General features: G+C 41.3%; 2 protein-coding genes across 7 annotated transcripts in view; both read left to right on the plus strand.

Moving 5' to 3' along the window:
* The window catches only part of CEP250 (centrosomal protein 250), a 48,103-nt gene extending 44,996 nt beyond the window's left edge, over nt 1-3,107 (plus strand). For all 4 annotated transcript variants that reach the window (XM_077335175.1, XM_077335174.1, XM_077335177.1 and 1 more), the window contains exons 29-33: nt 19-147; nt 345-497; nt 1,200-1,307; nt 1,598-1,639; nt 2,067-3,107. In XM_077335175.1, coding sequence (XP_077191290.1) covers nt 19-147; nt 345-497; nt 1,200-1,307; nt 1,598-1,639; nt 2,067-2,360 — 726 coding nt within the window. In that variant the 3' untranslated portion in view covers nt 2,361-3,107. The remainder of the gene's footprint in view (nt 1-18; nt 148-344; nt 498-1,199; nt 1,308-1,597; nt 1,640-2,066) is intronic.
* Nucleotides 3,108-4,550: 1,443 nt separating this feature from the next.
* On the plus strand, nt 4,551-24,762 carry ERGIC3 (ERGIC and golgi 3). Of its 3 annotated transcripts, none has more exons than XM_077335184.1 (14): nt 4,551-4,667; nt 7,319-7,389; nt 8,776-8,863; nt 9,626-9,745; nt 10,260-10,353; nt 11,589-11,754; nt 12,499-12,556; nt 16,486-16,500; nt 17,646-17,677; nt 18,580-18,676; nt 19,639-19,703; nt 20,213-20,349; nt 21,427-21,482; nt 22,272-24,762. In XM_077335184.1, exons 1-14 carry the CDS (start codon nt 4,580-4,582, stop codon nt 22,349-22,351), a joined length of 1,167 nt encoding a protein of 388 aa, XP_077191299.1. In that variant the 5' UTR covers nt 4,551-4,579; the 3' UTR covers nt 22,352-24,762. The 3 variants fall into 3 exon arrangements, with proteins under 3 accessions (XP_077191299.1, XP_077191301.1, XP_077191300.1); XM_077335186.1 differs by having other exon boundaries at nt 9,626-9,712; XM_077335185.1 differs by lacking the exon at nt 16,486-16,500.
* Nucleotides 24,763-26,129: the final 1,367 nt, after the last annotated feature.

A 26,129-nucleotide genomic window follows, 5' to 3' on the forward strand; every position in this document is an offset into this window, starting at 1 on the left:
CTATGTGTTGTTCTACAGGAGCAGTTGAACAGGGCTTTCAGAGCCATGGAGGAGGAGAGACATATTACTAAAGCTCTGACAGGAGATGTGGATTTGCTTCCTAGAGAAAATGGCCTGTCAGAAATATGGTCTAAAGAAGCTGGAGAGGTAAGAAGTCAGCAGAAGATGTGAATAATGGAGCATAAAAGAGCAGTGGAACACTTGTGATATAAAAGAGGGTTCAGTTACATGGCTTCAGGGGCTAATTTGGTTCTTGACTGCAGCAACTTCCCTTGAAAGAGGGAAGTTTCTTCAAATGAAAGGAAATGTACAGATTAGACTGCACTGTTTTCTGCATTATGCAGTCTGTTAAGAAAGAAGGAGAGCTGACGTGGGCAATTGAAAGGAGACTGCTGTACAGACGGCTGAAACTTCTGCAGGAAGCAGTCGCTAGGCTGGAGAATGACAAACAGGGTTTGGAGCAGCACAATATACAGCTCAGAGGTACACTCGAGCAGGTGAGTTTCCCATAAAGGTGTTGTTTTGGCTCTCCTCCTCATTCTCCTGTGTAATAATAATTCTTATTGCCATCCACATTTATACACACTCTAAATTTCTGCACTTTGACACTTCCTGTATAGGCTTCTCCTACCACTGTTTTCATGGGTAGTCCTTTTTTCCTTTTTACAGACATTTCCCTGTTTTCAGTTGGATTGGTTTCCAGTTTCCAGGGCCGCAGTGTCCTTTGCAACTGAATGCTAGGACATGGTGCTGATTGTTCAGGATGCTACGTGTCATGCAGGGGGTCATGTCACTCATCTCAAACTTGGGCATTTTATTTATTTATTTACTTACTTAGATTCTTATACTGCCTTCACTGTGGTGGCAGTACAGCATCCCAGCAATAGTGCCTTTAATTTCCAAGATTTAATTTGCTTTCTTGAATTGCAGAGGGGAAAAGTACCAATATTTTGTTTTTTTTCCCCACAGGGGAGTTTAGGAATATGATTTAGATCCACGGGGGAAGATTCCACTGGGGAAAAGATTTACCCCTCATCCAGTTTTGCGAGCTCCAATTTGGGTCCTCCGCAGTTATGATACTATCATGTCTCTCTCATATAGTGTGTGATTTATTGTGTCAGCTTACAATGTCATCCTGCTTCCCCATTGGCCCAAGTTTCTGCTTCTGTAATCCTTCCTCTCCCTCTTCTCGAGTGCAGGTAGAACGTGAACGGAGGAGATTGAAAAGGACCTGTGGAGACCTTTCTCTGAACTGCAGTCTCTCTCAGACTGACTCAGGACCACCAAGGATTCCAGCTCTTGCACAGGTCTGAATAGTTGTATATTTTAAAACTGGAAGTTCCACTTAAATCTGTAAAGTATGAGGAGGATCTTTTTGTTGGAATCTTATTCTTCCCATTAGTAGAATACTAGTCATTAAATGGTGTCAGTGCTGACATATTATTGCCTTGATTTAACTTGAGTATGTTGGAGGAAGATTTGAACTGGGAGATGCTTGTGTTGTGCATGATAGACCCAGTTGTTGTCTTCAGTCTTCTGATCCTGGATGGCTTTTGGAAAATCAGCAGATGACTGAATAATCTCTTTTTCTCTCTAGGAAGAAACTCTGTATAAACAACTAGTGGACTTTAAAAAGCAGGTGAGTTGTTTGCATGCAGGGTGTACTGAAATTTGCAGCTTCCTTCTCCTTGAGGTCCAGTCCCCATTCTTTCACATTTCCATACTAGCTAAACACTTCACAATCACTGAAAAATTTTAATGAGTGAACTCTCAGAAGGTCTTTAAGGAAGACAGTTCTGTGTTCTTAATCTTTCCAATGCTTATAGGGTTTTTTACTTTTCAGTACAAGCGAAATCATGGTACTCCAATTGTGTTCTTATATGTCACTTTATAGATATGCAATTTATTATTGAACAACTGAAAAGTGATAGAAATTACAAGTAAAAATGAACCTGGTAGGTAGGAGCATGTAAATGAAAGGCATTTCTTTTTGTGAACTAGAATTCTTTATAAGGTCTTCACAGGGAAATTATGCTAGCTGTTGATTTTAACTTTGCCTTTTTTAGGTGTCTGTGCTACAAATGCAGTTATCGCTAGAGCGGAAGCAGAAACAGGATTATATCAACAGTTGTGCCAAGACAAGCCAAGAGATTTCTGGTTTACATCAGGAACTTTCAGAGTCTTTAAGTGTTGTAGCCAGGGACCCTGAGGCTATGGTTCTGGCATCTGAGACCCGCAAACTTGATGAAACCCTGAACAACAGCTTGGCATTAGCAAATATAAGCTGGGGCGGCATCTTGTCAGAAAAATACCCGATAAGTTCAACTCCCAAAACAGTCCAACATAAAGGTTCAAGATAGCATGGAGGCACTGAAGAAGCGAAAGCACTCCAGATGTATGGCTGCATCCAAGCCATGTGGCTAACAGGACAATTGTGAAAAGTTTTTGGGTCAGTATAGATTTCAGCCCACACTGGACTGTAAATCAAATCTATCAAGACCTTTATTTCACTTACCCTCCCTAGGACCTAGCCTACTAATTTAGTTGGCCTACCGCCTTTTGGCTTCAGTTTATATATGAATCCTTAAAAATAGAATTCTAAATTATTCAGAAATATTGTAGACTGAAGCCAGTGAAGATCATGTGTATACCAGTCAAGCTGTGAAATAACAAGAGTAGCCGTTTGGGCTATACATTAAGAGTGGATCTGTATTTCGGAGAATGTTGCCATAGAACAAAATTCCGAGCCAAAGTATGAGAAACTATCTTTAAAAAAATCCACTTTATAATTACAGTAGAAAGAGCAGATGATCATACAGAAACTGAGCTGAGCAAACGCGAAGCTCACCGAAAAGATTTCCAACAGGTGTCTGCATAGAGATTCAGAATGTAACAAGATAAATGTCTGGGGAATGAAGGAGTTCCCACCCCCAACAGTATTAGCTTCAGCTTATTAGGAAATGACACGAGTTTCATAGCTGAGGTCTTGTCATGTTCTAAACTGCTCTATACCCGCACATTGTAAAGTGTCTAAGAGTTATTTTTATAATATTTTGTACTGTTTTTGTAATATTTATAATAAATATATTTTCATCTTTATTATTGAATCTAATGCTCTTTCCATATTATTTTATTAAAATTTCTATGGATATTTATCACCTTTGATTCCAAATGTTTGCATTGCAGTCCTCGTCTCATTGGCTTCTTACTCAGCCTAGGAACTTGTATTTTGTGTGTTGACTCCAACGCTGATGTTGCTGAGCAAAGACCAAAGAATAATTTGTGCTGACACTAGAACAAAGAATTAGGGCCTTTAGTCAATACTGTGTACCTGTTCCATACTCCTCTATAATAAATTTTCCTGTTGGTTTCTAGGTCAGTAGTCATGTTAGCTTGTGGTATAACAGTTTGTCCATGCCATTCAAAGATGGCTCCTAGACAGCCTTCTTATGATTCATCAATACAAGTTCCTCTGGATACAAGTGGCATATGGCCAGCATTTCTTTCCGTGCCAGTAGTCCAGAAAAAATATAATATTTCTATCTTAATAGCAATCTTGTCAACCATAAACTGAACACCTACCTTAATGGCACTCAACTAATACACAGCCATACACTTGTACCTTAGCATTACCCTGGACAGGTCCTTGAGCTATAAACACCATCTAACCAATGTAACAGTGCAAATATGCGTGTGAAACAACCACCTCCAAGAATTATGTAGTACAACTTGGGGGTGCATCTGCTACAACACATAGATGCTCAGCTTTGGGGTTGGTGTATAGTACAGCCCAATATGGCTATTCAGTGTGGCTCAACAGCTCTATGCCTATAAACTTGATTTCCAACTCAATACAACAGTGAGGCCCATCAGTGGGTGTACTAAATTCTCTCAGAACTATTAGCTACCCACATTGTGCTGGGAAGCTTATATATACCTGGAAAGCCCTATTGGCCTCAAAGATGCTACTGGGCTCTTCACTGTTTGCACTTTGGCTTTTGTAGTTTTCTTGGGTTGTGGGGTTCATGTTTTGGTAGTTTTTGCTCCTAACGTTTTGCCTGCATCTCTGGCTCGCATCTCCAGAGGTCTGTCACAGCGGCTTCTTTACAATACCAAGTAGCAACTGGAGACCCCATAGTCCAAACAAAGCCCCTCAAAGGATGCCAACTGGGCCTCCCCCACAAGGAACACGTATACATATAGTGGCAACAGCATATGGTGGCATGAAACACGGGGCTAAAGTGTTCTCCCACCCCACCCCAGTCCAGTCCATTTTGCAAAAACGGACGACACTGTGGGGACTGAGGAAGTCTTGCTTTCAGCAGAGCCAGGATCCGGATCTCTCCTACTTGGAAGTCAGTGCAGAACTGGGGATGCATATTACACGTGTCTCAACGAAGGGGGAGTGCGTCCTCATTGTAGCAGTTCCCACAGACTTGAATGCCAGAACGGGCTCAGCTGGCCGGAAAGCAGAGAACGAGCCGCAGCCCACGATGCAGAAGGAAGATGACGGGGCCGGGCGCCGGAAGGAGCCAGTTGTTTCCGGGTCATCGGCGGGGGAGGTGCGGGGTGGGCAGTCATGGAGTCCCTCTGGAGGCTGAAGCGGTTTGATGCTTTCCCGAAGACCTTGGAGGATTTTCGCGTCAAGACCTGCGGGGGCGCGCTCGGTGAGGCGTGTGGGGGCGCGCGCCCGGACTCGGGCTCGGGCTCGGGCTGGCCGGGGAGGGAGGTCCCTTTCCCCGCCCCTGGGACTGGGCATCCTCCTAGCGGAGCTTCCTGCCGGGGCAAATCTTGTTTCCTGGCCGGGTCAGTAGAGGCTGGGTTATGTTGCACTCGCGCAAACTGGGTCGTGTTTTATTCTGCCCGTTTCATAGGCGACTTGCTTGTGTGCGAGTGTATTGGTTGCTTCACACTGGCAAATGTAATTTTGTTTTTTTTTAATAACACGGTGGCTGCAGCTGAACTGAACAAGTGTTGCGTTTCAGATAACAAAATTTGTGTCCAATGACACCACTAAGACCAAAAAGCTTTCGTGTGCGTGCACACCTTGAATAAATCTTTGTTGGTCTTAACGGTGCCAGTGGCCTCAAATTTTGATGTGCTACTTCAGAACAGCATCGCTGTCCATTTGAATCTGTATTTCAGATAGTGTTGTTATGGTGTTATTTATTCTTATTTATCCCACTTTTCCTTTGAGGAGCTCAGGGTTCAGTTCAGTGTCTTCCCTTCCAATTTTATCCTGGTAATAATCCTGTACGGTAGATTAGTTGAGAGAGAGTGAAAATGTTACTGGACCAGGTTCTTGACAGCATGGGATCCTAGCCTGGCACCCTCAACGTTGCTCTGTGCTGCATATGCATACGAAATTTAAATTTTACTAGTACATTAATATATTTAAATTTGCCTTTGAGGTTAGGACTGGAGGAATCTTTATTTTTATATGTGCTAGAGTCCACCTTTACTGTCTAGCAGAAGGTTACCATGATTACAAAGCCAAGCAAGACACTTAAAACTGTACAAAGTTCCAGTATAAAAATATCCACAGAACTTCCAAAGAAAGCAATAGCAGATTAATCACCCACTAGAAAAGCTTACTACTTTATACTTTACTTTCCCTCTCACAAGAGGGACAGGTGGAAGAGAACGGTTTTAGGAAATGCTGTCAGAGTCAGTGCTAGGTAGCCTGTGGGGATATATTAAATGGTAGAGGGACAAGAAGTAATGGTCAGAACCAGAATGTGCTGCATAAAGGGGAGGTTAGAGGAGGAATTGCTGTGATGGTCATAGGCAACAAAAAGGACAGATGAGAAGAGGTTATCCTTCAGAAATTTAGGTTCTAGAATACGGTGGGCTTTAAGGGTAAGGGCCCTTGAATTGGAAACAAATATGAAGCCAGTGCAGGTTTCAGAATTAGATGTACTTTAGCAGCTTTCTTGAAAATGGGTAAGTGGCTGTGCACTGCACTTAATGCTTCCAGGTTGTCTTCAGGGGCGGCTTCATGACTAGGGTTAGACTTAGAGAGAGAGTTTCAAATCCCCATTCAGCCTTAAAGTTCATCGGGTAAACTGCTGAACTGTTATATAAATGAAGCTAGTAACTAAGTCATCTATGGTTAATTGTATTTTCAAGTATAGGAAAACTTGGGATACTGTAGTTATTGTTTTTTCAAGTTGAGTTAAGGTTGTAAATTTAATTTATTTAATAGCTTTACTTTTTAATTATTGCAAGAATTATTATATTTGAGCAATGGTGGTGGAGCTGCTGCTTCTCAGCAGAATAAAAATTTAGATCTAGTTTAGGATACACTTGGTGAATCAATACTAGATGGAGCTAGTACACTGCTGAGTGTACTTTTCTGTTAACATTAAAGTACACGATGCATCTCATTATTGAGCACAGGAAGTAAGGTGGTGGGCTATCCTCCCTCACTATCCTTATTTCTTTGCACTAAATAACTCCAGCTCTTCAGAGTAAGAAGGATAGTCTTATTCTGAGAGGACTGCTGACTTGGAAATCAGTTCTGAGCATGAAAATGCATAATGAATGAAACTTGGGCCACTCAGAGAATGCTTTAAAAGTTGTCTTGAAAGTGTGCGTTGTAGCAGTATGTGCAGTATTTGATAGTCCATTATTCTTGGCAACTTAATGACTCTGCATTTTATTGTAAATTGCACACCAAAAATACGAAGTTGTTATAATGGGTATATACACACATGTACAAAATAACAAGAAAGCACTACTTTTTATTTGCATTGATCCACTTTACATTTCTGCCTATCAGTTTTCTTAGGAGTTGTATATGGGCTTTATGTTTCAGCATTTTTGCTTTCTTGAACATAAACATTATCAGCATTCTTTGTTTTGAGACACTACATTTAAGACCTCTTCACGTGCATTTCTTACACAGACATAGATATCACTTTAGGGAAGGAAAATTCATTTACAAAAGCGTACAGTGTACATCTGAAAATGCAAGCTTTTCTATTTTGCCGCATTTATCTATTGGCCATATCTTATTAAATTGTACATGTGTAATGAAAATACACATGAAACTATACTCTTATTGTGTACGTTTTTCTGGCACTGAAGTAATATTTGCGTAGGAAAAGCATCATGCTCCTTCATGCTCCTTTAGCATTAAAAATGCACAATGTTAAGAGAGGAACTTATCATTGCTGATTTTTTCATTGAGGTATTCTCCAGGGAGACTCAGGGTTTTGGTCTTTTAGAGCACAGAGTTATAGCAGGTGTTCGTAAGATACATGTAAAGTGCCAGATGCATAACTGCATGTGTTTGTTTTCCTTTTTCTCCATGCAGTGACAGTAATCAGTGGACTCATCATGCTTCTACTTTTCTTCTCAGAACTCCAGTACTATCTTACAAAGGAGGTAAAAGGAGTCCTTTACTTTCTTTCTCCTATGTTGTCCCTTCCCTTTAAGTTGCCATGGTGTTGTAGGCTTTGGTAGTGATATAGTAGATTGACCAGGATTGAAGAGACCCAGATTTATTTCTCTGCTCAGTCTTGAAACTCAGAGTGACTAATAGACCAGCAGCTTTATTTCAGTCTAGTCTACCTCAGAGGACTGTTGTGAAGATGAGATGATGCATGTCTCTTTTGAGGATGGGTGAAACAAAAATGAAATAAATAATAAAATGCTCACAACTGAGGTATTAATGGGAGCTTAATAATATCTAATTTTAAGTTTTTGAAATAAGTAATTATTGGCCTAATCAAAGAAGGAGATTGGCAACTTCACAGTCTGCTTGAATCCATACATGTAAAAGGTATTCCATCCATCAATGATTAGGGTACTCTTTCCTCTTCCCCTCATCTTCTTTACTAAAGACTTCCTGAAAGAGACAGCAAAAGATATGCTGTGGAACCCATTTGCTGCTGGCTTGGAGATGGGAAGGAAATAGTGATTAAAAGTAAAATCTGGCATAGTGTTTGTCAGGACAGGACCTTGACCTGGTGCAGCAATATAACAAAACTGTACCTAGGTTTGGTCTAAGAAACACTCTAATTAACACCCACTATAAACAAAATTAAGCTTTATTCAAGAAATTAAAAAAAAGAGTTTAAAAGCAAGGCATTGTGGTAGTGAAATGCACAAGAAAGCAGACTATCTACCACTTATTGGTGTCCTGACACAGTGCACTTGGTTCTGGAAGCAAAGAATCATTGAGTAGAATACAGGCATCTTCTTGCTAGCACGGAACAGAAAGGGTAAGGCCTGAGGATAACACCTCTTCTCACTAACATTTAAAAAAACTGTAGGCAATTGCCTCCTGACCTTTTCAACCATTCACTGGACAGTGTCCATGGAATCTTCAAGGTGAGAGGGTGTTCCCCCCTCCCATAACTGATCCACATATGAACTAAGTGAGCTCAATTAGCATGCTTGGATAGCCAGTCTTGAGGAATGTCAGCCAGTGTGGGAGGTACCCAGCCCACACAGTAAATCATGGAATTATGTAGAACAGTAAAGTAGATTGAGGAACAGTGTCACTTCAATGGGAACAGACTGGAAAATTATTTTAGGATGCTCTCTGTCCTTTCAGTACTTTCAAGTAAAACTCCATAAGTATGGAACTTTGGCTGCTGAATATTCCTTTTGTCCTGGAAACAATGAAATTAAGAATTCCCCTCCTCCTCCTGTACTCTGAATGCAGGATAATCCTTGGAAACAGGGACATATTTACATATTTGAAAATAGGATTCAAGAATAATTTCTGCTGATTTTTTTGTGTGGAATTATTGTCTTTGCTGCTAGGTTCACCCAGAATTATATGTCGACAAATCAAGAGGAGACAAGCTCCGGATAAACATAGATGTTGCTTTTCCCCATATGCCATGTGCTTGTGAGTAAATTCTGTGGAGGCTGTGTTTTTATGATGTTTTTCCGGGGAGGGGTGGTGGTTCTATTGTGTAGTGAAAAACAGACATTGCATGGCACATCACAGCACCTTAAAACACTCCTAACTTTGCCAGAAGAAGATGAGACACTGTTCATAAAAAGGAAAGAGACCAGTAGCTAGAATATTTTGAAGCCGTGCGAGGCAGCAGCTTTTTAAAAGTTTCAGACCAGATCAGTGAATTGATCTATGAGTTCAAATTGAATGTGTTATCCATTCTTAGTCTCCTTGTGCCTAGCACAACCTCCAGCTAGTTAGTTGCTCAGTGGCCCTTTAAAAGTATTTGAATGAAACTAGATTTAACAAAGTCATTGCACCATCACTATTGTCTGCCCTCACTAGTAAGGACTGTCCAGTGTCTCAGGCATAGGTGTTTTCTGGGTTTATTGTTTGAGAGACTTTAACTGGGGAGTGATCCCAGCCTTTACATGTAAAGGCTGTTTGCTCTACCGCTGAACTATGTGTGTTTCATTTTCATTCCTCGCTACCATGGGATGTGTTTCATTGTTCCTTTCAAATTTCTCAGTACTTTTTCCAAACCATAGTCTTTCTCAATACCCTAATCCTAGTACTGGTTCTACTGAGGTATTTCGGTACTTTCCACTCTGATAATTTGGTGTGTGTATCACGGAGTTGCAGTGTTCAAGCTTCAAAGAAGATCTCAAGAAGTCCACTCTGATCTGTGGTCTCTGTTTTTCCCCCCTTCAGATCTGAGCATTGATGCAATGGATGTTGCTGGAGAGCAACAACTGGATGTTGAACACAATCTCTTCAAACAGCGCTTGGACAAAGATGGCAAGCATGTGACTCCAGAAGCAGAAAGACACGGTTATACACTGCTCTTCTGTGGAAACAATATTATAGACCCACAATGCGAATTGGGATTTAATTCTGTGTTGCTTGATTTAAACTGGTTTAAAATATCAATCTGCACAAGAGCTTAAGAGCTGCTATTGCTTGTGGTTGCACAGAGTGGGTAGTGGCTGTGTAGTTTCAGGAAGTCCTGGCAGAGATGGATTATCTAGGCTCGTTTCATTCGGGGTTCAGACCTTGATTTGACCTTCATTGTGACAAATGATCTTTTCTGGGAGACAGTACCTCCCAGCTGCTTCTCCTAGTCGTCTTGATGGCTTTCACTACCATTGACTGTGGTATCTTTTAGGAGGTTGGGCTGGCTAAGTTGGGTGGGCACCATACTTCGGAGGTTCTGTTTAATTGACTTGCCAATTCTATAAGGTGCTTTCTAAACAAATCTATATCAGCACTATTAGAAACTGATTTACAATTATTCTTGCTTATAGTTTGTATTGCTGGTACAGGTATTTGTCTGTCTTTATTTCAGAGCTAGGAAAAGAAGAGGAGATATTATTTGACCCCAACTCCTTAGATCCCGATCGTTGTGAAAGCTGTTATGGAGCCGAGTCTGAGGACATCAAGTATGCCTTGCTTCCCTCACTATGACCTGGAGGCAAAGAGGTGGGGGTTGGGGGGGGAGTCTCCATAGCTATACTTCCTCCTGACCTTTCTAGGAAGGCTCAGGAGTAGCCTTTTATTCATTTGTAATTGAGGACCAGACCCCTTTGACAAGGAGTTGGGTTGAAAATGATGCTGTGTTCTTTGTAGTTCAGTGGCAGAGAGGAATAGTGGGCAGTCTTTTGTCACACAGATGAAAGCGGAAGGGTTGAATTTCGACAACATGATCCAATGTGCACTTAAGCCCACTGTGGTCAGTGGAAATAGCTATGCCTAACTTTGCATAAGATCAGCTGCCTTGTTTCACTTATGGGGGATGTCTTCTAAATGGTTTCCAAGAGTAAAATTTTAATGCTGGAGAGATTTCCACAGTGATACCTGTTGTCAAGTGGACACATTAGGAATTGTAGCCTCTGCTTGGGGAGGAGAGGAAATACTCCTATAGGCCAGGATCTTGCCTGGAGTTGTCCTAGATGTATATGCTGCGCTGCTTGTCAGGAGAGCAGCACAATGGATTGGAGTGACTGAAGGCAGTCCTCTGAAGACAGCTCTGCATCCACTATTCCATCCCCCTGGCCCCTTCTTGATCTACATAGAGCCCATTGCATTCTAGCATATCCCTCCTTTATATCACCACTTTACCCCTGGAAATACAAAGACCTATAAGATTCAGGTTTATTTATTTTATTTTATTTTTGTTATCCCTGAAAACAGGGCCAATTTATTTGCCCTTGGTGTCTGTCTTTTTCCTGGTCCAGCATCGTCAGACCTCTGTCAGCCGAGAGTTCTCTGGCGTTTGAAGTAGCCAGTAGGGGCAAATAATAGGCCATACAGTTTTGGTGGCCATAAGATAAATAGCATAATACCTCTTTCTCCCTAGGATTTCATGCTTCATTAAAAAAAAATCAGCAGGCTTTTTAAATGCCACCATTCCTTATTTATTCATTTATTTAGTACATTTTCCTCATACCTTTCCTCCAAGAGCTGAGGATAGCATGCATTGTTTTTCTTGTTCTCCATGTAATCTTCGTAACACCCCTGTGAGGTAGGTTAGGCTGAGATAGTGTGACTGGCTCAAGGTCACCCAGCGAGCTTCTGTGGCACAGGATGGATTAGGAGCTGAAGCTCACAGATTCTAACACTTTCCTTGCTAATTTATGAGTATTCTGTGCTTCATTTCACTTGCTTGTTTTTGCAGATGCTGCAATACCTGTGATGATGTTAGAGAAGCATATAGGCGGCGAGGCTGGGCTTTCAAGAATCCAGACACCATAGAGCAGTGTAAAAGAGAAGGCTTCAGCCAGAAAATGCAGGAGCAGAAAAATGAGGGTTGCAAAGTATATGGGTTTCTCGAAGTCAACAAAGTGAGTTGAGAGTTTGTTTTTTAATCACAGGGTTTAGAATTCATAGTGCCAGAGATTGCTAAGAAGATGCAGAACCCATAATAGTCAGATACAGTTTGTTCTCAAGTGTTTCCACAGTCCTAGATCTTCAGCCTCTTTGGGATTTTATAAATGAATGTTGTACACTACATGAAGTACACAAATACTACCTGGAGGCAAAAGTACACAAATCATCATCATTATCAATAAAGTAAAGTTTTTAGCAATGCAGGTATGGCCTGATATCTTGTGGAAGCAGGTTTTTTTGTGCAATAGTACACTGGATGCATTGGGTTCCTGAGACCTGTGCTGTACCTTAGTTAATCTTATGAAACTGGAACAGCAACATCAGTCAGATGTCTGTGGAGTGCACACTTCAAGCTGGAATCCACTCTTGATTACTTGTTTGAATATTGTTAAGAGACCTTTGATACTAACTTCTCTCATGCAAGGAATACAGCTGTAGACAGTGCATGTTGAGGCACTATGAAGAGGAGTAAAGTATGAGATCTTTTGGACCAAGGAGAGAAAGGGGCACAAACGGAGGTGTAAGGAGGGGCTTTGAGGCCAGATGTACACATGCAAATGAGGTAGTGCAAGGGGCTGGACACTTTCTTGAGGCACAATCATATTTTTTAATTATGTGAATTTATTATGTAATAGGGACAGTCTTACTTTTTTCAAGTTGAGTTGGGAGATTTAATCAGAAGTGGGTGTCTTTTACAGGTAGCTGGGAATTTTCATTTTGCACCAGGAAAAAGCTTCCAACAGTCACATGTTCATGGTAAGATCACTTGCATTATGTGAATAGTTTCTTGCCCTGTCTTTTCTTTTGTTAAAAAATATTGTAACTCTCATGAGCTACAGGAGATAGAGCTGCTGATAGTAGTGACATTACGTGAGTGAGGAAAAACAGGCACAAAAAGAGTTTTTGCAGAGGAATATTGGAAATGGTATTATTGCCAATGCTGTTCATATGAAGGTGAATTTAAGAAAATCCTAACATCTGACACTGTGTGGCAGTGTTTGTCTGCTGCAAAACTATTGATTTGCCAATAGTCTTTGTTTAGACGTGGGTATATAACCCTGTGAATTTTTAAATCATTCCAACAATCAGTTTTTTATTCAACTATTTGCTTCCTTTTGCCAGTGATTAACTGGATGGCTTGATATGTCAGCCTACTGGGTTGGGTCCAGCGGTTCCTTTCTGCTAATGATACTTTTACCAAAACAAATAGTTCTTCCCCCTGAATTTTATCCTCACAGCAATTCTGTGTTGAGAGATGTAATTGAAAATACTTATTTCCTGGAGGAGGTTTAGCAGTTTATTCCAATTGATCATATTGGACTTGCACATTCAAGCAAGAGAGCCTTAGTTCTGCTTGTGGCCAGAGAGAGAGAGAGAGAGAGAGAGAAAACTCACCATTATCATCCACCAATATAATTCACAGCAGAAAGATAATTTGAACACAGATCACCCAATCCTACTCCCAACACTCTAGAGAGAGCCAGCATGCTTAAGAGCAGTGGGCTCTAATTGGAGAATACGTGAAGCCTGCTGGGTGACCTTGGGCTGGTCAAAGTTCTCTTAGGATGTTCTCAGTCCCACCTACCTCACAAGGTGCCTGTGATGGGGAGAGGAGGGTAATGTGAATGTAAACTGCTTTGAGCTTCCTTAGGGTACCCAGCTTGCTGGGGGGGTAAACGGTAATAACTGGGGAAGGCACTGGCAAACCACCCCGAATTGAGTCTGCCATGAAAACGCTGGAGGGCGTCACACCAGGGGCCCATTGCTTGCACAGGGGATACCTTTACCTTTAGGGTAGAGAAATGTGGGGCAGAAAAACATACTTTTTTCTTTTAACTACTACATCACAATGGCTCATAATCCAGAGCAAATATTTTTCTGGATATTTTGGAATGGCAGGGTTTTTAAAATTTTATTATTGAATTATTTATTTGATTTATTACTCACCACTCCCAACACATGCTCCATTAAACATTCTCTCCCAGGGAACAAAAATAATCCTCATCCCTCCTGTTCAACAGCCTGCCAAGTGCCTCAGGGGAAATGTCCATGGGGAACCAGCTGCTATGGCTTTTCCAGGGCGGGGCCTCTGATTTTAATTGCTCTGGCCTCAACCAAATGTCTGGTGGAAGAGCTCTGTCTTGCAGGCCCTGCAGAACTGTGCAAACTCCACCAGGGCCCTCAGCTCTTCCAGGAACTAATCCCACCAGGCTGAGGCCAGGACCAAAAAAGCCCAGGCATACCTCTTATGGACCGGGGACCACCAACAGATTAGCACCCACAGAACATAAGGCTGTGATGTGGCATAAGGCAATAAGCAATCCATCAAGTATGTTGATCCCAGATCACAAATGGCCTTAAACGTTAATGCCAAAACCTTGAACCTGTTCAGAAATGCAATTGGCAGCCAATGCAGCTGCCTCACCACAGGCTGGATATGGGCCCTCCAAAATATTCCAGTGAGGATCTTAGCAGCCGCATTCTGCATCAGCTGTAATTCTCTGGCCAAGGATGAGGGGAGGCCCGCATAGAGCAAGTTACAGAAGGCATCCTGGAGGTGACCATTGCATGGATCACGGTATCTAGCTGTTCTGCATTATATAGGGCCCAAGAGCTCTTGTGGCGCAGAGTGGTAAGGCAGCAGACATGCAGTCTGGAAGCTCTGCCCATGAAGCTGGGAGTTCAATCCCAGCAGCCGGCTCAAGGTTGACTCAGCCTTCCATCCTTCCAAGGTTGGTAAAATGAGTACCCAGTTTGCTGGGGGGGTGGGGGTAAACGGTAATGACTGGGGAAGGGAATGGCAAACCACCCCGTATTGAGTCTGCCATGAAAACGCTAGAAGGTGTCACCCCAAGGTCAGACATGACTCGGTGCTTGCACAGGGGATACCTTTACCTTTATATAGGGCCCCTTTCTTCGTTATATTCTTCTTTTCTTTAATTGTATTGTCTTTTATCAAGGACTCCACAAGTACCATCCCAGTGGTGATGAAAACTTGCAGCTATATTTCTCATAAAGTCAGTCATCTTTCAAATCTAAAATCTTCATCTTTATAGAATTTTGTTCTTGGTGTTCTACCATTAGATTCTTCCTGCAAACCAGCTTTTTTTCTGCCTGGGTTACAGTGGTCATGAACCAACTTCTTCTTTTGTACCCTTTACAAGATTATCACATAGACTAATGCTTTTGTCTAAATAATGCAATTAAACAAATATTTAAGATTTTACAACATGGGTAGAGTAAGGATTTTTTAAAATAGATATCTGTTGAATAACTCCAGTTAATTTGCCTTCATTTTTTGTAGACTACTTTGATATGATGGAAGTTATCTGGAAGGTTGTTGCCATTTCTTTGACTTCATATTAGTTCTGTTGGGAAACTTGCCAACATTGTCTTGCTGGGGTTGGTGAGAATTATAACATATTTCACAGAGGCTGGACTGTTGCATCAGTGCTTGAACTCTGGGCTGGTCAAAGGCTTATTTGGGACAATTTTTTATCAACAGAACTGCTCAGTTAACCCCTTAGGTAGGTCTTTTTACTTGAGAAATAAGATGAGGAGGATCTTATGAGTCAGTAGCATTCTTTTTTTTTTAAGCGCAGAACCTCGACATCTGATCTGTCATTTTAGGGTCTGATCGACATTTCTGTGCATAGTAAGTCAAAATAGGCTGCTTAAATTTTAAAAGTGTACAGGATTACTGTCAACCATATTTTTTGTTATTGTGGTTGTACAGAGAAGTTTAAGGATAAGTGTTTGCTAACATACCTCAGTGGATCTGAAATGGATCTTCAGTGGTCAAGCGTCCAGTATATTGCTCAGGTGCCATTGTTCCTCCTTGGGGCAATTGATCTGTGACATACTATTTTTCCTTCAGACTTACAGTTGCCAAAATAAAACATGAAAGAGGGGGAAAAACAAGTTTTCAAAGCGAGAGTACATTATGCAAATACAGGCAGTCAGAATTGACATCAGAATTTGCATTATTCTGGACAGTGAATTTCATAATTTTAGATTTTCCCTCATACTTTTGGCGTTTGAACAGCTATAATCATGTCCTTTTTTTCCTCAGTTGAATGTTAGTTGATTAGAGGTGTACATCCCTAAGCAAAAGAATTTCTTGGCGTCTTCATGTGCTGCGTCAGGACCTAACCTGTGTTGCTTACCAGTGCAAACCATCCCACTGTGCAAGGAAACATTGGAAGCCTTTGCTTGACTAGGAAAAAAAAGACTTGGCTAGTTATAATTCCTGATGATGATGTGTTTCCTATCTTCTCAACTTTGCTACAGGCTGAATAATGTGTATTAACAGTCCTGTGAGCCATGAAGCCCTCTTTTTCACCAACTAACAGCACAGGTGGTTCACCCTTTGGAGGGCTGAGCAAGCACATGCATGCAGCTTGTTATGTGGCTTTTTGGCTTTCTCTGCAGGCCTCTGTGGGTGAATCGATAGCCGGTAGTGCATCTGCGTGGCAGAGCAGAGGGGTTCTTCGGCCAAATAATAGTATGGGAGTCTGCATGCAGTGCCAGGGTGATCCAGGGTCTTGTTGGCAAAATAAACAAGGCCTCGTGAACGCAAAAGTAATTTAAATACTGCCTTTTGTTTTTTTTGCATCCTTGCTTTTCAGTATGGAGCTCTGAATGTTTCTCTTTTCTTCTTTTCTTAACTCTGCTTGTTTTTGCAGTGCACGCTGTTGAGAGTAAGTGTTCCCAACTTCTTTCCTTTGCTAATTCTGTACTCTCCATAATTTAATTAATCTGTTCTTTTTTCCTGCTAAAACTCTGTGCTACCTAAAAGTTTAGCAAGATTAGGTCCTACTCATTGAGTGACACAAAAGCCTGGAACTGTAGTATTTATTAATTGCCTACAAAATTCCGTTTTGATATGGAACCAAATCCCAGTAGAAAAGTTCTAAGCACTAATTTTTAGGGATACTGAATTTCTTGGAGAACACATGTACAAAATACAGAGAATGCAAATGTGCACAGTCCCGCTCCGGTAGTGAGAATTCACTCCTAGTCATGATAGGTATGTAAAAGTGGTACTCACTTTCAAAGTAGTTCTCATTTGTTCCAGAGATTTTAATTAAAGAATATATTTAGTGGGGTCAGGAGTTGCATTCCAGCATTGGAATCGATCTCTTCCTACAATCTCAACCAGAGCAAATAGCCATGGTCATCATTTTAGTACTGGACAGCTGCGATACTGAATGAATTCAAAGATTCCTAGGATTGTAGGACTGTGTGGACTAATGGTTATGCGGGTTAGTGAACTGCAGTGAGAAGAGGAAAGTGGCCAGCTCGCCTGAGGCAAAGGGACAGTTTCACTCCCTTCTTCATGTGGTTCTATGACTCACATGACCCAGAGAGTCAAAAGGGAGTGTTGGGAGTAGGAGTATGGGAGAGATCTGTGACCATCACCACCTCAAGTATATGCAACAAACTTGAGTTTGCACTTTATGTAAACATGTGCTAGAGTGGACAAAATGCCGTTGTCCCTGCAAAATTTGTGAAGCAGACTCACATAGTTGTCAACCTAAAGGAAAATCCACTAACTCTCCTAGATACACAAACTCTTGATAGCTTCACTGCTAGTTGGCTATTCCCTTGATCCAGTCACTGGTGATGGAAGTGTTATACTATCTTTAGACTTATTATCTGAGCGTAGGGTAGGAACAAAGAAAATATTTTCCCTTTACATGAGGGTAACATGCCCTTTATTTGGAAAGACTTGGTATGGAGAGGTTAAATTTTAATTGTTGTTCTTCTAATCTTTTGTTCTAAAACTTATCCACAAAAAGAAGTTTTTGACAAAACTGTTTATCTTGTTTTCTGTTTTTCCCAGTTCATGATCTGCAGAGCTTTGGACTTGATAATGTAAGTACATGGGGACAAACATAAGAGGTTTGATTTGACCCACATTTGAAGGAAAAGTAACTAAGTGGTAATGTGAGTGCAGGTTATTTCCTTGTTTATACTAGACTGAAAAGATCTGTAGCTGTGGAAACAATTTTAGTCCAGATATGGTTTTCTATCCTTTTCATCTGTTATTTACTTAAAAGATAGCATTGTGTGAAAACCTCACACTGGGCTTCCAAACTCCAGTGGATCATCAGGTATATGTCATGAACACATTAATTTAGAAGCTCAGTTTCCTAATTCTGCAAGGATTATTATCCTTTTTGGTACTGAGTATGCCAGTGAATATAAACAACCCATCTTCTTCCTCAGGTGGCTACTTCTCCCCGGGGAGAGAATGAGAATATAATTGTAGGGAGAGGTGTATAATTCTAGCACCACTTCTGCTCTCAGGTAGCATATTCATGAAGTTGCTTGGGAGGGAAATAACATTTGCTGAGCTCATCTTGCTTCAGCAGGTACTGGAACTAATATAAGCCTTTGAGAGTCAAAGTTCCCTTCATCAGATATGAGTCAGAACTCTACAGGTCCTTATATCTCAGCTGGAGGGTGGGAGTCAGGATTCCGAGGTACGATGCACATTGTAATCGGCTAGATTAGAGCAGAGGAGAAATGCTTTGGGGTGAAAGTGAGATAAGAATCCTGTGCCCCTGTTTAATCCAGGGGGTGGGGGATTGTTCTGAATTTGTGAATGAACTCAAGTTCAGTATTCTCCAGTTTTAATCTAAATATGAGAAAAAAGGAAAATCTCTCACCTGGTAAGTTGGGCAGAATGTGTGTTCACTCTTGCTGGTAGGGGTCTGAACCTACTGTGCCCTTTGTTGGTTCTGCTTGAACATTTTAGGCTTTGTTTGTTTCAGATAAACATGACACATTTTATTAAGCATCTTTCCTTTGGGAGGGATTATCCTGGCATTGTGAACCCTCTTGATGGGACAGTTGTCGTAGCAGAGCAAGGTACAGGCCTGAAGCTGGATAAGTGTCCAAACTCTTGTATAAAATAAAGACCAGCATGGAAGGATTTGGGGGGTAATTTAAATTCTGCTTAAAAGGGAATAGTCCACTGTATATTGGGGTGTATCTAGCGCATATGAGATGTTGCTGCACTAGTTACTTATTTATACTTTAATGAACATGGTTGCGTTTATAGTACATTGCTGAGTTCCAAACTACATACTGCATTTAACACATGATCCCAGCAGGAGGACTGGCAGAGAACATTATGTGTGTGAGTGATGTAATTTCAAGTTGCTTTGGATATATGGCAGACCTGTGAATTAAGAACCTCCAAAATGTCCTTAACAGGCTTGCTTGGGTATTGCAAACTAAAAGCCATGTCCTGCTTTATCAAGTCAATCCATACCATGTTACGCTTCCCTTTTTTCTTGCTGTCTTCAGCTTTCCGTAACATGGTCATTTTCTCATACTGTGACTTATGTGAGATAACCTCATCCAGATACTCAATTCCAAAGTGTTGCAGGGCCAGGTTTGCACTGGGACTTTAGCACAGGAGGAAGGGCGCCCGTGTCCCCCACCATGCACTGTTAAAGTAACTTGCATTTATAAGTTCCCCCTTTCAAATTCTCTTTCTTCCTTACCCCACATGCACTAACTTCTGCATAATCAGAATTCATAATTTTAACAAAACGTTTGTTTGTTTATTTATTTATTGGATTTTTATCCTGCCACTCGTGGTGGGTTACACAAAAGATAGAATTAACCCCAATAAAATTAATCACAATCCCCGATCCTGAAACCCCCTATGTAAAAGCATTTCCATGTATGTGTATTTCTGTACACATACACTTATACTCTGAACCTTTCATTTTTTGTCTCTTGGATGTTAGAAATTAGGAAGTTCACCTAAAAATTCTATTTACTCTCTTTGCTGACTGTTAATATCGTGTTTTGATTCTTAGGTTCTATGATGTTTCAGTATTTTGTAAAAGTGGTCCCAACAGTGTATATGAAAGTTGATGGTGAGGTAAGAGCCATGTCTATTGTTTTAAATATACAGCTGTGCCATATGTATCATGTGTACTGTTTTTCTGATTTGGAAGAAGAGACAAGGGCATCATGAAGTAGTGAGTAGGGAATCATAGTCAGTTTTGCATGTCCAGTGGATGGGCAAATCCAAAGATGGTGTAGATCACCATCTTCCTGAAATTTCTGAAAGGAAGGGTTTATGCCAATAAAGGTACTCTGAATCTGAAAGGAAGGACTGAGTCTGCAACTCCTTGACTGTTTCTTCAGAATAAAGAGTAGTGTGAAGACAGAATGTATATAGTGGCAGGGGTAGAAGTTCATAAAAGATGGGTATAGAGTGTGTATACACACACACACATTTATACAGGAGTTGTCAAATTTATTCAACAATGTCTCTAGCTCTGAGAGAAAAAGTGAGTGTGGTGATTTTGACATACCACAAAAGCCATGTAGCTATCTGTTTTGCTATTACTCTTTAAGCTATTTTTCATGCTTATGTTTTGCTAGGTGGTGAGAACAAACCAATTTTCAGTAACACGGCATGAAAAAATAGCTAATGGCCTGATTGGAGACCAAGGTCTACCGGGTGTATTTGTGCTCTATGAACTTTCTCCCATGATGGTGAAACTAACAGAGAAACACAGGTGAGCATGAACTGGAACATGATGGAAAACTGAGGCTTCCTTCCCCAAACAAAACAGTATTTATTTTATAGTTTACCTACACAATGTAAACTTGGATCCTGTGGCAATATATCTGCTGACAGGAGTAATTTCTGTCAACAGAATGGGACTTCCTCCCTGTCATTGCCTCCCAAAATGCTTCTCCTGGTGGACAGGGAATAGCATAAGATGGGAGTTAGTCTGCAGCAGAAGTGGAGATTTGGTCCCTTCCTCCCATTAATAGAAATTTAGTTCACTATCTTGGCCACAGTCTTAAGACAAATGAAGGCCTTATACTTCCATCAATAGTCATGTGTTTCAGTTTCTGTATGCAGTTGTTTCTTAAGTCCTTCTTAGAGACATTGTATGTGTTCTAGTGCGGGGGTCATCAACCCCCGGTCTGCGGCCCGGTGCCGGGCCGCGAAGGCCACATTACCGGGCCACCAGCAGCTGCGCCTGCCTCCCCCCGCCCACAGCGAAAAGGGAAGAGGTAGGCGCAGCCGACGGCACGCCGGTGACGCAAACGCGCATTTGCGCAGTTGCCACGCATGTGCGTTAGCGCCCCTGGTGGCGAAAACACGCATGCATATGTGGTAGCACCACCTGGTGGAGAAAACGTGCATGCATGGCAACTGCGCATGTGCGTTTTTGAAGCACCCGGGCCATCGGCTCTCCCCTCACCCCGGAGGCAGTCCCTGACCTGAGAAAAGTTGGGGACCACTGTTCTAGTGGATGCTGAATGAAGGCAATGAAGGTTTTTTTAAGTCTGACTACCTATTAGAAAACTCATGGACTGGGGTTTACTCAAAAACGAGGGAGTCTGATTTGATTATGAAATCAGAATAGAGTGAATATAAAGATGCTACTTCAAGTTTTCCATTGAGCCACTAGGATTTTGCGTGAGACTAACTATTGAACTAAGAATCAAAGTATTAATTTACTGTGCATTAGGCAATGCTCATTCTCTGTATTTGGTTGAAATATTTCCTTTTTTCAAACAATAAATACTGAATAGTAAACTGAATGTGGCTTTTCTCCCCCCCCCCCCACCCCTTGTAGGTCTTTTACACATTTTCTCACTGGAGTCTGTGCTATCATTGGAGGAATATTTACAGGTATCTTTTCTTTTGAAATTGTCCACATCACCTTTCTCTGACTGAAAATTAACTTGCACAGTGAGACTGTAGGAAGTTCTTAAATCCTGATATGTTGTAAAACAAACAGTTTTTAAGCAGAGGAAAGAAACATCACTCGTACAACAATGTGGGCTTGAATGTCATGAAGCTCACTGGGCCACTCAGCCTAACCTACTTCTCAGGGTTGTTGTGAAAGTAAAACAGGGAAGAGAGAACTGCATACATCCTTCTGAGCTCCTTGGAGGAAGTAAGAAGGATACAAATATACTGTTTAATCATAAATGTTGTACGTGTAGGAATGATAGGAGATACTTTTTTCCACATTGGAAAAATGCTAAGGCATCTGAAGACAATGTTTACAGGATGATGAGGTGAATTTTGGGCAATGAATTGAATCACTAGGATAAAGATCTAGGCTATTAGCTGGTTCCAGCTGATAGAGTCACGAATGAAAGTTTTATTAGAGGCAAGCAGAATTTATCTTAGAAACTTATAGGACACCATAACATAAATACCTGAGCCCCAGGCAGTTGATTGTCCAGGCTGTTCCCTCCTAATTCTGATTGGCTAAATAGGCAGTTGAACAAGCGGATCAGAAGGATTTCATAGTCCTTGGAGAGTATATTTATTACTTTTTCAAGAGTGAACTTATGTTTTCTTTTCTAGCACAGCAATCTTGCATGTAAAGAATTTCCTGTTTGAATGTATTTGCTTAGTTTCTGTATGAGACTTCCAGACTGAACCTACTTCTCTTCTTTTTTCTTCCAGTTGCAGGACTTATTGACTCTTTGATCTATCATTCAGCTCAGGTTATTCAGAAGAAAATAGAGCTTGGGAAGATGACATAGATCAGTTGAATGAACTTGAAGGAATGAAAAAGAATCCTATAAGACAATGGCTTATTTGAATGTATCAAGAGCAGGTACCTGGACTCATGGAGAGCTCCCTGACAAGAGTTCCAGGCTTGGCTTCATTCCCTTTTTGGGCATTAATTCATGGGTTGGGAAAAGTAAAACTTGGGATTCATTAAACATCCATCCTGCGTGACAGTTAAATCAGTACTGTACCTTAGATTCTAGTACTTGCCTGATCTTTTAGTGTATTTCTCAACCTCTGGAGTTTGGCACATGGATCAGTTGAACACAACTCATTTTTAAATGTGAGGAACAAATATTTTCTTGTATTTATACCCTAACCCTAACCCTTTAGGATGTCTGTATGAAACAACTTCTCAGGAAAGTTTTAATAACACTGTCAAATATTTGATACCTTTCTACATTCCAGTCATCGCCGCCTTGGATCCAGTAGAAATCACACTATATGTGCTACCTGCAGCAGGTTTTCATTTCCTCTTTCCTTTCCCCCCCATGGCAACTTGAACACTAAGCATGCATTGCAACCATGGTTTTCAAGTCTTAGCTCCACCTCTGGTGCTTGCTGTCTTTTCTAGCTAAACTACACTGGCTTGATATAGATTCAATTCAGTCTAGCTCAAATATAGCTCTTTTACTGCAGACCTAGGTGGCTAACCCTAAAACTGGCTTGATATGCATTACTGTATTGGATTACATTGTGAAAAGACTTCCTTTTTAACCAATGTAAACAGGTGATGTTTACATAACAGCTACTTAAAGCATATTGCCACCAAGGGCATCTATCCATCCCTGATTCCCTTACTGTTTTACACCTAAAGTTAAACTTTTACACCTAAACATCCTAGCTCTTTTACTGGTAAATGGCAGCCATGGTATGTAGTTTTTTGAATCAGGAGTGGGGGATGAATTCTTCCCACCACCACCCCACTCCCAATTTCTCATCCTAAAAATTCTCTAGAGTTACCCTGCTGGGGGGAACCTGCAATTGCTTGTACGTTCCCCTAGTTGGGTAAATAGCAGCTTCCAAGGGGTATTTGGGCTGGGTGAATGGAGGGAAAGGAGGATTAAACCTCTGTCCTGGTCCTTATTTGTATAGGGAGGTGTAAGAGTTGTTGCTTGTTATTAAACATTCCCTTCAGAATCCCACAGCATTTTGTATAGTTCAATCTGCCTAAGGCTTGGTAGTGCCAGTATTCATGCCCAGATTCTTCCTGTCTTTCTATTCCCTGAGATCTTTTACCCCAGGCTTCTAACCGCCTCTGCCTTCCTGAAGCATCTTTGTTTGGCTGCTCATTGATATGGAGGTTAATGTGTTTGTCTCTTGTGGCCCTTCCTTACATATCCAGGGAACTGCTGATTGCCACCATGGGATGTTAGGTGAATTTCCACCAGGCCAGGCCAAATCCTTGAGATTTTTAGTGGGGGAGGGATCATTTGGGCATGAAATTTGGCTCACTATGGGTAGGCAGATAGTTGTGAGTTCCTGTATTGTGCAGGGGGTTGGACTAGATGACCTTGGAGATCCCTTCCAACTCCATGATTCTATGAATGCTACAACACAAGCAATGCACTGCTATCACACAGCTGCAGGAACAGCAGAACCACCTCCCGGCACACAGGTAATTTCATCCAGCAGCGCTGAAGGTGAAAACAAAGCAAGACAGCAAGGGGACCATATTTAAAAGGCAGAGTTGTTTAGGCTGAAATGGAACAGTTGAGAGATTTTTTGTGCCAAATCAGCTGAAGCCTGCCATGCATCAAATCTGAGTGAGGTAAGGCCCGTGCCTCATATGAACTTGACAGTCTGTTATTTATGTATACTCTTAAACAAGAGATTGAATCCCAGCAGATATGATGCACTGTGCCCTACCTGTGCTACAAAGTGAAAACATTTTAATGATGCAGTTGCTTCCCTACATCACTACTGAACTTTTATGAAAGATTTTGGCACAGAACCTACACATGTGTCTCATGAGGATTACTTAATACCACTCTTCTCTGAAGTAGCAGGGCAGCTATACTATGAAGAGAACTGGGTCTCTGGCACAACATGCGATGAAACTTGAACATTCGAGTCAAGTGGGTAATGCTGCCCATTCCAATAACACAAGTAATTTGTACTATTATCAGCTCTGCCTTGTTGTGTTAGACTTTTATTAAGTCTTGCATAAATTTTGGATCTCCCTTTATTATATTGTGTCTTTCTAAGGGAAAAAAATCTGAGTTAAATGTTCATACCAAGAAGAAAGGCTTTACTCTTATGGTAACTGAGATCGTTCTCCAACATTACTTGACTTTCTCACACGTGTTTTATGATACACTGTTCGTTTGAAAAGAGAGACAATAAATTCTTGCTGAAGGGCAACTATTATTTATTACCATTATCCTGCTTGCAAGTGTTCCTTTTGTATTGTGTCTGTGGAGTGGTGTTAAAATTACACCCTGGGGTAGGAATTCCTGTTGCAGGGTATCTAAACCCTACCTTGTTCTCCAGGCCATTCTCTGTTGCTGCACAAAAGACTACCAGACAGGATGATTTAAGAAGGGTCATGAAATGAAGTTTGTGGGGATTGTTCCTGGGGAGATGAGGGACAGGTGTCTTGCCTGGTGATCCGGTGCAGGGGGCTCACAAAAGCATTTGCCACTTTGGAGCTGTTTGGACAAAGGGTGCAGCTTTGGTGGTGGTGGAGCTTTGCTGTGAAATTTCACATGATATTTCAAAATTTGGGGAAGTAACGTTCAAGGTGCGAGTCATGCAATATTCTCTATAATTAGGACAACCATGCATTAGATATGCAGGGAGAGGCTAGAAGGGTTAGAGTTTGGATCACAGTTACTTTTTGAAGGAATTGCTATTTGACCCTCAAAAGGATCCCTTTGACACATTCGCTATGAAAGTTCTGCAATCGCTGCCAAAGCACTTTTGTGGGCCCATAACTATGCTTAGCCTCAGTTACAGAATCCTCTTTTGGTTCTGTGAATTGTAGATTGATCCACTGGGGGGACTCCAAGCCACCTTGGAGGTTCTTCCTGTTGCAGTTGTGCAAGTTTAGTGGACACTGAGTAGGTAGGGCTGTGAGGTCTTGTCAAGCAGTCTGAAAGCCTAATGCCTTACACTGAGGGTTAGCCAATCATCCTTTTTCTCTGGCAATGCAATGCAGAGTAATAGCAATATAGTCTCAACATGGCCACATCTGTGGACCAAATGTATTTCGACCCTGAGGGGGTCTTCCTCAGTGGTCAAATTATTGCAGGGAATGCACGCATGTATAAAATCAAAGGTCTTGCTCAGGGTTGAAATGCATTTGGTCCATTCTGTGTTGGTCTATTCCATGTGTAGTTAGAAATATGATGCTTTTAAATTATGACTGGTTTTATTTTGGTGAACTAGTGGACTTTATGTAGTAAATATTTGAACATTTTAAAAATTATTTTTGCAGCTCAACCTTTGGTTTCCTAACTGCTTTGGAGGGTAGCTTCTATGGCATTTATTTAAATAAATAAAACAGGCATTATCATCCCCACATGGCCCCAAAATGAATCAAGGTCATGAATGACTGCAGTTTACTTCTTTTCTAAATGCAGGGATTATCTGATCATGGATCTCTGAGAACAAGTTGCTGTATCTGATGAAATTCATTGCCCTGCAGAATTTTTAAATGGCGAGCAAGCTGAACGATGGCCTGCTGCTGCTGATTACGGCTGTTGTTGGGAGGACGCACAAACAAATTGATACTGTTATCAACCTGGG

Source organism: Paroedura picta, chromosome 4 (assembly GCF_049243985.1).
Source record: "Paroedura picta isolate Pp20150507F chromosome 4, Ppicta_v3.0, whole genome shotgun sequence".
Taxonomy (NCBI): domain Eukaryota; kingdom Metazoa; phylum Chordata; class Lepidosauria; order Squamata; family Gekkonidae; genus Paroedura; species Paroedura picta.

Coding starts and splice junctions, on each gene's coding strand:
- ERGIC3 (XM_077335184.1), top strand. CDS start 4,580: ATGGAGTCCCTCTGGAGGCTGAAGCGGTTTGATGCTTTCCCGAAGACC. Junction 4,668..7,318: donor GACCTGCGGGGGCGCGCTCG/GTGAGGCGTGTG, acceptor TTCTCCATGCAG/TGACAGTAATCAGTGGACTC. Junction 20,350..21,426: donor AAACTAACAGAGAAACACAG/GTGAGCATGAAC, acceptor CACCCCTTGTAG/GTCTTTTACACATTTTCTCA.